Genomic DNA, 13,279 nt, shown 5'->3' on the forward strand with positions numbered 1-13,279 from the left:
TAAGGCGCACCGAAAAACCTAACATTTTCTCAAAAGCCGACAGTGCGCCTTATAATCCGGTGCACTTTATATATGGACCAAATTCCTAAATTTAAACTGGCCCGAAGCATTGTGTCATGAAATCAATCATAAGTGGCCCGCTGAAGACTATGAATCATGAATCAAAAAGACTATGGATCATTATTTTGTGATTATAAAGTAATTTGTTGCATCTGAAGTTGAAATAAAAAAGATAAAATGGAGAATGATTCGATTTGGATTAAAAATCTGATATGATTCATTAATGGTGCATTAATGGTGGTGGTTTAAGTTTTAAAATGGGCCATTCATTGAAGGTGCGCCTTATAGTCCGGAAAATACGGGATATTATATATATTATATATTTTTGTTTTTATTAAATATTTTTTAACAGCACTTAATCTCAGACTACTAAAACTTTTTGGGATCAGGTTATTTATTGAGCAGGATTGCTGTTTTATTATCAGAAATGTCTTGTTGACTTCATTTCCACGTTGGATATATAGATTTATCCTTATACGATAAAGTGTGTTCCATAAAGTTGGGACTAAAAGATTGACCTTTTTTATTCTTGGTGAAAATCAGAGCAGAATCCCAAAGCAGGCATAATAACAACCCCATCATTTCACATCTTTAATCATAATCTGCCCTTGCGTGCAAGACTTAAATGGATCAGTCATTCCTTCCCGAACCTCCTGCTTGTCTGACACAGAGGACCTGTGTGTGTGTATGCATGTGTGTGTGTGTCAGTGTCAATGCAAAAGAGACCTTCACCGTAATGAGTATTCATTTTGCACAATTTAGAGCTGCCTACCTGCTGAAAGAATTAGCATCGGAATCAGCATCAGGCTCACGGAGGGCATTGATGTGAATTAAAGCGTTGTGAATTATTAATTTCCACCTGCTGGAATCATATCCTGCCTCGCTTGTATCTCCCCTTCACGCCATTAGCTCTCTCACACCTCTGCCTTTTTATCATCATAAAACCAAACAGCCTGACATTTCAAATCAATGTTAAGTGATACGATGACAGTGTGATTTAATTTGTATTGTTTTTGATGTGCCCTACAAGACCTGAAAAGATGTTTGCGTCTCTCGGAGAGTTTGTGACGCAGACCTCTTTCATTGTGATTAATATTAATTATTGTGGGCAATCAGCGGGGCTCACATTTATTGTGTTAAGTGCTTTGTGATTTATTCATGTTCATGTTTAAGGTTAATTGCAGCGGGGGGAAATAGAAAGGGAAATTGATTTTTTTCTCAAAGGCAAAAAGTATTTTGTGGGCTCAGGAAAACGGTGTCCCGTGACCTTAGACTTTTAAAGTCGTGGTATGTAATGTGGTTTTATGAACTGCCATCTTGTCGGGTTTCCAGTTTTTGGGTCAGAAAAATAATAAGTGACAGTCTAAAAATGTGTTTATTTATTCATGTATTCATTCATGTATTTATTTATGTATTTATTTATTTGTAATTATATTTATATTTAAAATAATAAAATAAAAATGAATAAATTAATACATAAATTATAATTCATGTATTCATTCATGTATTTATTTATTTATTTGTAATTATATTTATATTTATATTTAAAATAATAAAATAAAAATAAATTATAATAAATAAAAATGAATAAATTCATAAATAAATTATAATAAATTAAATTTAAAAAAATCTCCGCTTGAGGACTTGGCGATTGCATCAACAAAGTCAACTACGCGAAAAAAATGAATAAATTAATAAATAAATTATAATTCATGTATTCATTCATGTATTTATTTATGTATTTATTTATTTGCAATTATATTTATATTTATATTTATGTTTAAAATAATACAATAAAAATAAATACATTATAATAAATAAAAATGAATAAATTAATAAATAAATTATAATAAATTAAATTAAAAAAAATCTCCGCTTGAGGACTTGGCGATTGCATCAATATAGTCAACTACGTGCAAGCAATCTAAAATGCAAAATGAGCTTTAACGAAGCTCCAGAGAATGAAATTAAAAATGTGAACACATCCTCACTTCCCTCTGGCTTTAAAGCATTTCTACATGACAGGCCATGCCACAGTCTCTTATATTCCCACTATAGAAGACCTCAGTCTCGCTGGCTGTCAGCTCAAACGGTCGTTTCTTTCAGTGGCTCTCATCTGTATGCGCCGCGTGTTTACTTATCAGTAGTCTGACTCTGTCTATCTGTCAAACTGAAGGAGTCCATTTTCCCCTCGCTGTTTATTGTCCTCTCTTTGCACAGTACGTAGCCCAGCGTCTCAGACGCGTGCATCTGTCGCTGCGTCTGTGTTTCTCCCTCGCAGCAGTTGGTCTCCAGCCACGTCGCCCCCACTTTGGAATCTTTAGCCGAAGAGATCTGAATATGTACATGTACCGCCATGTTCCATTTAATCGAGTCTCCCAGTCGACACATTAGACAAATTGATCAGTCGGTTTGCCAGATGTCCTGGCATATCTTTCCTTCTGTCTCCCCCACCCCCCTCTAAAATCCCATTTCCATTTAATAGGGACATTATTTAAGACTATGAAAGGTAAATAAAGGATTAACAGTAGGTCTTGTAATGATGCGAGCGGTTTTTGAGATTCCATAAAGGCCCATTTTGACTGACACGGACATTGACCGTGCCAATGACCCCCGTCAGTGCGGGAGATGATTGGCAGCGTATAGAAGCAGCCTCCTTTGTTATCCAAACTGCTCATATTGCTCGCCCCCCCCTTCCCCTTTCTATTATTAAAACCCATCTTCTGTGTGGCACGGTGAAATTTACAGCTTGTCCATTGAATTGCGGAGATAAGTTGTAAATGCAGCCATCTTGCTGACATATGGCAAAAAAAAAAAAAAATGTTGTGGTTAATTCTGACTTGCTGTTTACTCTCTTGATATTGGTGGCGAAGGAAGAATGTAGAGTAGATCCCAATCGTCTCTCTGTATTGTTTAGCTGAAAGCTTTTCACTGCTGTGTAATGACAAACATTAAAAAGTCAATTACAAGGTTCTTATATGGAGTAAAGAAAAACACGATTACCAATCTCACATCGGCGGATGAATATCGAATCAATCACGGGCTTTTGTTCAAGCCTCTTTTTTCTCGTTGTGCAAAAAAAGACTTTTATTGTAGCGCTGTGTGTTCACTGTAAATAAATCACAAACAACCTTGGAATCGCAAAAGCTCTCGCCTTGACTTGTTTTCTTTTTTATTGCAGCCTGTAACGTATATTTCAGATTTATAATGGATCGGCGCCATATTTTATAGCGTCATAGATCCTAATTATGAATTTCATATCCTGTTCAATTATTTATTAACATCCATGTGCTTGTAACCTTGTTTGACCTTGACGGTTCCTCGAGCTATTTTTTACAAAGTAATCCTTCAGCAGGATTGAAACTGCTGCGGGAGTCAAATTTCCAATTGTTGGACAGCAACTCCGCCACCTGAGCCATGCCTTTTTGCACTCGTTCGACGCCGAAGCTTTTCTCTAGCATTCCGGGAGTAATTTTGAGCGTAACAGCAGGATTTGTGATGATCCCAGGAGCCCCGACATATTTATGTAGCGCTCATAAGAGAACATAGCCTGCGGGATAGCTTTGGACAGGTTCGACTTAATTTACACAGTGTTCACTTTGGCGGCTGTGAAGAAAGTTATAGTTGGGAGAGGAAAAACAAACAACATCCCATAAGACAGGATTCTATACGATATGTTTGTCTGGTTAAAAAAATAAATATTAAAAAAAATCTGGAAAAAGTGAGAACTATTTTCTCTTATTTCCAGATTTTATTTTTCTGGAAAAAAAAAAAGAACTATTTTCTCACTTATTTCTAGATTTTATTTTTCTGGAAAAAAATTAGAACTATTTCCAGATTTTAAATATTAGAACTATTTTCTCACTTATTTCCAGATTTTATTTATCTGTAAAAATAAGTGAGAACTATTTTCACACTTATTTCCAGATTTAATTTTCTGAAAATAAGTGAGAACTATTTTCTCACTTACTTCCAGATTTTATTTTTCTGGAAATAAGTGAGAACTATTTTTTGGGCTTGGTGTCGTGATTTCTTCTTTCGAAACATTTGCTCTCGTTGACAGCTTGAATATTAAACTTGGTTCAAGTCTAAAGTGTTAACCCTGGAAGAAGTACACCTAATGTGTTTTTGATGGGAGACAATGGAATGTGAAGAGAGCTGGAATGCAAAGCAGAGTGGAGAAGAAGCTGCTAATGCATTCCACATTGTTTATAATAAAGTCTCAGAAGAGAGATCAGAGTATTGAACAGGAGCTGGCATCCTGATTTCACACCCATTATCACCTGCTCCAAAGGCATGGCAAGTGGAAAATGAAAGCGTATAGCCCCGAGTGCCAAATAGCCAATTTTTTTTTATTCGCCGTGTGTTTATGTGAAGGCCGTCTTGTCACGCGTGCATTGAGCTTCATTAAGCTTCTTCTTGCATGGCGTGTAGTGTACTCGCATGTAAGGTCAGAAGTGCTTATCGCCCTCAAACATATTCCCACCTTTTTTGTAGTGGCTCCCTCAAGTGCAGTACTTGCACTTGGGAATGTTGCAGATACTTCAAACGTCTTGCAAATGGAGTCGGGCGGCTGCAAACAACACCCAAAAATGGAGTTGGAGGCTTTTGAAAATTGGGGGCTCTGCATGTTGCTCTCTTTATTTCTCTGTTTCTTTGTTCCTTTTTTTCTTTCAATTTTTATTCTCTTACATTTTTTTATTTATTGTTTTTATTTTTATTTATTTTATTTTATTTATTCCAAGTGCTCTTTGATGTGACAACCACTGATCAAACCTGATGTGCAAATTGTTTCTGTCAAATTTCATCAGTGTAATCATTTCTCAAATCAATATAATTGTCTTAAAAGGCACTTTTGAAAGACTCAGCTGTCAAGCAAAAATAAATAAAATAAAATAAAATTCCCTGGCCTTATCTGTTGTTGTTGTGTATCTTCCAGCATGTCCCCCTGGCTCATACAAGATGTCCTCCAGACAGCAGGAGTGCTTCCCATGCCCTGCAAACAGTGTTTCGGAGGATGACGGCTCAGTGGCGTGCGTGTGCAAAGAGGACCACTTCAGAACTCCGTTGGATTCCCCCTCCTCACCATGCACACGTAATGACATCATCATCATCTTCTGATCATTCCTCCCACTCTTCCTTTTTCATCCTCAACCTTCACCTTCTGCACTCGTCTTCTTTTTTTCCATAAAACTAATGTGAAATGTTTGGCCCCCAGTGACCCCAACATACATCTTATTTCTTTATTACATTTTTTTTTCAGGCTGGTTTCATTTTGTGCAGATTTAACCATACAATGATATCAAGGATATGGAGAGAACAGCTAAAGCCATTCCTCATTTAATATGATTTAGTTGTTGATGCTCCCCCGGAGAGAGAAAAAACAGATTTTGTGTTTCAAGGTCAACTGTAACAAATTTGAACCTCCCAACCCCATCTTCTCTCTCTCGCTCTCTCCAGCGTGACCACTTTTGTCTATATTTAACATTTTATTCTTTCCGCTCACTGATATTCCTCGCTCATTTTATGTCTTTTGAAATTAAGTTCACGTGACATGTAAAATAAACCCATTAGACATTTTCTATATTTTGATCCATTACATCCTCTCCACATCCATTTGCTGATATTAGCATGATGTCAAAGTCATTTCGAAGGAGCACCTCAATGCAGGCTAACTTCTTAAAGGAAAGGCCATTATGTTTTTTTCCCCTCATTGAACATCTTCAAATAATGAGCTCAATCTGAGTAAAAGAAACTGCTTTGGGTCTTTTTCTGCTTCAGTGCTGTCGGTGAGTTTAAGTGGCTACAAAGTACAGCAAAATTGAGCAGGCTCCACCTTTTATTGTTTTTAAAAATGTATATCTGATATTAGAGAGTCTGATTTTATTGCAACATGGTCTGATCATATTTTAATTGTGTGTAAAATATATTTAATTTTAATTTCAATTTTAAAATGTAATTTTATTTAATTTTAATCTTTATTTTTAATTTTACTTTTGTTTATACTGATAATATTGTGTTGCAGGCCTTGACAGAGGTCTGCTCCTTGCAGCTTTGACCTCCAAATAATTATAGTCTGAATAAAAAAAAAAAAGAGAGAAATAAAAACCAGGGAGAGCGAGCGCTTGAAATGAGCATAATAGGTCCCCTTTAACTCATCGCCACCAGTCACTGCTCTTCTTTGTCGCTTCTCATTTCCTCTTCCCTCCGTCGCCTCATCCATTTCACACCGGCACATATTGCCACCCTATTCTTCATCCTTCTGTCAAACCGAAATTTCTTCCCCTCTGTCCTCGAGCAACAAGCGCCGCCGCTCTACAATCTCATCCCCACTGTCTGCGAATTATCAATTCATCCCTCATCCTCCCCCCCCTCCCTCACCCACACCTCTTCCTGCATGCCAAATATCACAACTCTTCAATAAAGATGCATTACAGGGCCAATAGTACAAAGACCATACAGGGGAGCCGTATTGATTAGCGCATAGAGAACAGCTTAGTAATTAGATGGCAAAATAATAGGTTGTATATCTTGGGAGTACTCAGGGCACTAAAACCACCAGGTCACTAGGTCTGTGTGTACATGTTAGGTATTCACAATCACTCGTGTGTGCACGTAGATTCACGAGCGTGTGGTCATACTGGCTTTTATGGTGTGCTTTAATTACAATATTGATTGCTGAGCTCTCCGATCCGCGTGCGATAATGTTTATAGCAGCCTAATGACCACATTAATTACACAATTGATTCGGTAATTATGATCATCCCCAAGATTTGGCTAATCCTCCACATGGGTGGAGAAAAAACGAGAGGAAGAGGAGGAGGAGTGTTTTTTATGAATCTGGAATGAAATAAATAATAGGAGGGAATAATTGTTGGAAACATTTTGTACGTGTTGCTTTAAATTTATAAGTGAAGCGCTCTGATAAGTCCTTGAAAGAAATGCAAAATATTTGAAGACAAATCCTTGAATAATATTTGACGACTTATTCCTCTGCAAATTGGTTGTTTGATGCCGACAGAACTGTTTTGACTTGGAGTGATCCAACAATGCGGAATGATTAAAAGAAAAAATTCTACATTAAAAGAAAGTTTGCTTCAGATGGAGAGTGAACAAACGCAGGACACGGAGCGGGTTATGTTTTTTAGGCGTGAGCGCTCCGGTTTTGAAGTGCAAAGCAGAGACGAGGAAAGTTCTTCAGTCCCAGCTGAGATTACACCAAATGCACGTGGACGCACATTAATGCTCTTCTGATCTTACGTAATTTTGTTCTCAGCACCGCCGGTCCAGTGGAGTTGAGGGGACAGCTGCGGCTTGTGATGTTTTCTCACGCACTTTACTTATTCATTACGCAGGACACACACACACACACACACATTGACATTTAAAATGCATAGGCTTTAATGGACATCGTCTCTCTTGAGCTCTTTGTCTGCCAGGACGGCCAGAAAATACATGCGCAGGTCAGTCAAGACACTATGAGGATTAAATTCAGTCAGATGACCTGCACTTTATTGTATTTATAAGTACTCCGGGGTTTAAAATGACGTGCAAAAGCCCTGCACGTACACGTTGAAGTCTTAATGGACAGGATAGCGCCAAGGATAAAAATGTAAGCTAAAATTGTATTGCCGGAATGGGATATATTAATTAAATTAAATTATTAAAAAATAAAAAAAATAAAAATGAAATAAAATAGATTTTTATATATACCGTATTTTCCGCACTATAAGGCGCACCTAAAAACCTCAAACGCCGACAGTGCGCCTTATAATCCAGTGCGCCTTATATATGGACAAATATGGATTCGTGGATGAGGACTAACTTATTAAAGTAACCTTTACGTGTATATTTTGTGTGTTGTGTGATATTAACGTTTGAGCAACGTTGAGTTATTGATATATTGTGATTGTTTTCAATATTTCGAGTGTTACTATATTGTGATTGCATTAACGTTTGCACAACGTTGAGTTATTTATTCTATGCACCTTATATATGGACAAAGTTTTAAAATGGGCCATTCATTGAAGGTGTGCCTTATAGTGCAGAAAATACGGTATATATTTCTTTAGAGATGGTCCAGTATGATAAAATAAACTAAAATGCATTTCCTTGTCTTTTAGGACCCCCCTCACCTCCGAGAGACTTGGTCTACACCATGAAGCAGTCCACTCTCATCATAGATTGGGCCGCGCCATCCGACACAGGTGGCAGGGTGGATCTGACCTACAACTTGGGTTGCCGACACTGCGGCGGCAGGCAATGCGAGCCCTGCGGGGGCAGCATTGGTTTTGTGCCTCAGCAGGTCGGACTAACGGAGAGAACGGTGACTGTGGTCAATCTCCTTCCCAACACTAACTACACCTTCACTGTGGAGGCTTTGAACGGAGTGTCAGAGCTTCTACCGAACAAAAGGTTCTACGCGCAGATCAACGTGTCAACGAACTTGCCTGGTGAGTCATGGTTATTATTAAAAATACATTTTGATTTAAATGATGGATAGATGAAAACAAGGTAGGCCTTTGAGAAGTCCGCAAACGCACATATGTATTTTCCCATCAAACGTGAAGGTCTCCTTTTTTTGTTTTCGGAAATTCTGATTTATATGCAAATCCATCACGCAAACAAAATCGAAATTCTTCGAAGATTGGCAATCTAATTAGAAAATTGCGAGCGCTTGATGCACCGCGAGGGAGAGGATGATAGAAAAACAATGAGAAATGACTTGTTTTTGTTTGTTTAGTGCTTTAATTTGAATTTAGCGAAAAGCAATGGGCTTCATAAGAAGGGTGACATGTTGGTCAAATTGGATGATGAGATGAAAGCAGCCAGTTCTGCCGACTAAACCCGGCTCACATTTTATTCCCTATGTGTCAAATGTCATGTTAAACTTGGCAGATACATCAATGGGAGATCACATCGGAAATTATCCCCGCTTATCATCAAGCTTCAGATATTTCTTCTGTCATAAAAAAAGAAATCCTCCTACAATAAAAGACAATACCAGTTGAATAAGGATTTACAAACAAAAATTTTCATCCTTCTCTACAACCTTGAAAAGCGTTCCACTTTTATTTCTGACTGCTCCCTTTTCACCATTAAATAAAAGCACATTTTTAAATACCAAATGTCATTAGAATTCACATTTCACAATCTCCTATCCATCCTATTTATTTATTATTTATTAACTAACTTTGACTTGTGTATTCAATCTCAAAGATGGAAAAATGTGCCCACTTAAAAGTCGCTTTTGTTTTGCGAGTACATTCAACGTGACTCATGCTATTACCGTTCAATTCAATATTTTCTACCCTCAATCTTTTGTATCTCGCTATCTTCACCACATGTGGCTTGTCTGGTTGTCTGGACACGATAAGTTTATTAGCCTGGAGTGTATACTTTATATCTGCTTGCTGGGGAACATTTAAGAGAGGCCAAAGAATTTAGAGACTGACTTGGGCTTGGAAAATGGATACACAATTGTGCGTAAATCAAATATTTTTAAATTAGTATTTATTTAATAATATATATAATATATTTTATATCATTTTTAAATATTTACATTGATTGACTTGGGCTTGGAAAATGGATACACAATGGTGCGAAAATATTTTTTAATTAGTATTTATTTAATAATATATATATATAATATTTTATATAATTTTGAAATATTTATAAAAACAGGTTTTGTACCTTGAGCTAGATGGCTTCCCTTGAATTTTTTTTTTTAAAGACGCAATGACGGCAATATGAAAATAATGTTTGCACATTTGTCAAGGAGCAGTGGATTGCTCCCAAACAGATGGATTTTATTTTTTACACACACACCCCCTACCCCCAAGCCATTGGGGGCACGGGGAGGGAGTTCTGCATATTTGGATGGATGGATAAATTGGAGGTTGGGGATAGAAACATAGCAGGGGTTGCGTGAGTAGATGGAGCATGGGGTGGATAAATAGTGGGGGGGGATCAGAATTACCCACGGCTCCTTATCTCGCTTTGGATTTTGTGTGTAGCCGTGTACGTGCATCTGCAGTCTCCATTTGTGCGTGACAGCATTTTTCATGTGTTTGCCGCTCCCATCTTGCATGCCATGAACTCTGTGCATGGGTTCCTGCACCATCTCTGTATGTGCAAGCGCGATAGGACGCTACGGTATCTTCCCCTGGCTTGTCCAGCTTTTTTATGTGTGTGTATGTGTGATGGAAAACACACGCGGGTTGAATGTCTCGGCCCCTGGTGGTACTTCCAAAGCCCTTTAGCTGAGGCAGAGAAGTAGAGAGGGATGCAGGATGGCTGTAGTGATGGGGTGGGTCAGGGAGGAGGAAGGATTGGCATTTCAATATCCTGAGAGGATTACCGGCTCTGCTTAGATGGCTGGTCCCCGCGGAGTTACACGGGCCCGAAAGACGAAGGAATAAAGGCGGAGGGGAAGAGGGAGCGCTTGAATGTAGAAGTTGAAGGGATGAGGAGAAGGTGAGTGGTAGAGCAATGTGAGCAGAATGCCTTCGAGGTGCAGAAGGAAATGGACTCAAGGAGAAGGAGTTAGCGCTGAGGCCCCGGGATGGCCGTGCGGACAATAGTGAGCTTTGTCTGATTACGTGTCGTGCTGGTGGTGGTGCTTGAGGAGAGTCGAGACAAAAGGGAACTTCATCCAATGAGGCTACAGTGAATTTTTGAATTTAGCCTCTGATAGGAGTTGATTGTGACTCCAACTCAACATTTTTTTACCCCCCCCTCCAAACAGCAATTGATGTGTGAGTCCAAATGAATATTTATGAGTTTGCATGTAATAATATGTCTGTATTCCCTGGTTTTTAGATTTTTGGAATATTTGCTTCTTTCTTTGAATGACAGCTACTCTCCTGTCAATAAACACAACTTTGCTTTTCTGTAGCAAGTTCCCAATAGCCCCCCCACAGCATCCACTTTCACACCTCTCTACCTTTTCTCCACTCATCCCCCGCCTTGAGCATTCTGCATGGAGGCATTTGAATCCTTTTTTGCCTCCTTAATTAGAAGTGATGGGAAGGTGAGGCTTCAGCAGGCACTAAATGAATAGAGTCATCAAGCTACTTTTCAGGACTATAGCACAGCCACTTAAGATGCTTTGTCACTCTGTGATGGGAATTTTAATTGCCTACCTCTTGGCCTATAATTGGAGTCTATGAAGAGACATTGGATCTTAAGCCATGTGCACTTTGGATATTAATATTTCAATATAAGCTGGTGATCTAAAATGAAAATATACATAAATAAATAATACGTACTTGAAAATAATACATGAATATAATACACGGATGAATAATACAGACTGTCCCAATACTTATGGAATTTTTACAAAGATTTTTCATTGTAAAAATATGACCTAGACTACATTAAAGATAAATGCTCAGAGGGCTTCATTGAAAACCACAATATGCATCATCAGTGATCATTAAAAGAGGTCGGAGGCAAGGAAATGATTGACAGACACTTGGGGAAAGGCCAAGTCTGACAAGGTGATGGTGAGACTAATGATCAGAAAGGAAGCTGCACGGAAAGGCGACAGACAAGGGCATAACTATTCACAGCAAAAAAAAAAAAAAGTTTTTGAAGTACACAAACCAAATATCTGAATTTGAATAATGTGTGAAGAGCCCTTGTATAAACGTAGCACTTTAACGCTGCCCATAATATTTAGAATGGTTATTTATTATGAGTTGCCATGACAACAATACTTAGCCAAACAGCCTCAAAATGAATCTTTTTTTTTTTTTTTTTTTGAAGCTGTCATTACAAATTAAAATCGATCTTTGTCATCATCATGATCATCTGGCAAGTGACTCTTTGTCTTACTCGCTCGTTTGTCGTCCTGCTCCCGGCCACCCGCCCACTGACTGACACTTTTAATTAGGCCGTCACCGAGACTCACTTTTTCCTTGTCGCACTAATAGACACCCTCTTTCCTTTACACACACACAAAGCCAATCAGCGACACCTCGTGCAGATCTAAAACGAAATCCTGTAATTTAGACCAAAAACCGCCAGACGTTTCTTCTTTCCTGGCTCTCCCTTTCACTGATAGACTCATCCAAAATAAGTGTAGGTGTGTGCAAGCGTGTGTGTGTTTTTAATATCCTCCCTCCCTTCTTTTTTTTTTTTTTGGAGATACTGATATGAACAATAATAACCACTGAAGATTTCTATCAGCTCGCCTCTGTGCCCTCCTTCTCTGCTACGGAACATTCTTGTATTATTATTTCAAGAATAGAATAAAGGTGTATATTTAAAACATGGAGGTTGTTGAATTTTGATAAGCCTGATTTTCTTTTTTACGAGAAATAATGAGGTCGTAAAAAAAAATGGCTTCAAATGGATAATGAATTAAAAAATTAATTGAACCATCAGTCGTAACTTTTTTTTGATCCGCATTTACCGTCGATGATGTCAAAGCTATTAAGCCAGTGATGTCTCCTTAAAAGTTTATTGCGAAATAAACAAATCGTGCATCCCAAACGCACAATCAACTTGAATTTCGGACTGGCTAGAAATGCTCGTCCAAGCGAAACTCTCCAGGGAGTGCCAAATCTAAAGAACTAAATGTTCCCACTTCTCCACTGTCACTCACATAAATTGTTGGGCCATCCGTTTAACTAAGGTAGGAGCCAGTGGGGCTTTCACCCAGTGGGAATGACTTTCCTGCTTTTCAGTTAACCCTCAACATAAAACATCCCTTCCAGATAGGCCCTGTCTTTATTACCTCAATCTATCTGGACTACTGCGTCCATTTTGTCTCTTCAATATGCATCCAGTGGCTCATTGCGCATCGTCGAATGTAAAGTTGCACTTGCTGTATAGGTGGTGAAATGAAATCCGTTCCTGACAAGATCTATCTCAGCCCAAACAGTGAAAATCCCTTCGATGAATTGATGCATATATGTGCGGTAAATGAGAAGATTAAATGATATGCAAGGTAAAGGTGGATTCAGAAATCTGCAAAGTCTGGGCGCTGTCGGGAAGATTTCGCCGTCTGCCTCCTTTGATAATAAAACATCCAATGCCAGTTGTGCAACCTCTCGCCTTTGTTCGCCCCGGCTGCAAAAGCCGAAAGCAGCAGCTGCCATTTTGTGCCAATTCGTGGCTCTACCTGCCATCGAGTCCCGAGCTGGAGCCCCCCCAGTGTCTGCATAATGAGAGGCCTGTGCATCATGAAGCAGCTTTGAATTGAAATTCATAA

At 38.5% G+C, this 13,279-nt stretch overlaps 1 protein-coding gene across 3 annotated transcripts in view; it reads left to right on the forward strand.

The window, feature by feature from the left end:
* The window catches only part of LOC125986604 (ephrin type-A receptor 7), a 78,646-nt gene that overhangs the window by 44,297 nt on the left and 21,070 nt on the right, over positions 1-13,279 (forward strand). For all 3 annotated transcript variants that reach the window (XM_049750337.1, XM_049750338.1, XM_049750339.1), the window contains exons 4-5: positions 5,000-5,155; positions 8,184-8,513. In XM_049750337.1, coding sequence (XP_049606294.1) covers positions 5,000-5,155; positions 8,184-8,513 — 486 coding nt within the window. The remainder of the gene's footprint in view (positions 1-4,999; positions 5,156-8,183; positions 8,514-13,279) is intronic.

Source organism: Syngnathus scovelli, chromosome 19 (assembly GCF_024217435.2).
Source record: "Syngnathus scovelli strain Florida chromosome 19, RoL_Ssco_1.2, whole genome shotgun sequence".
NCBI classification, from domain to species: Eukaryota; Metazoa; Chordata; class Actinopteri; order Syngnathiformes; family Syngnathidae; genus Syngnathus; species Syngnathus scovelli.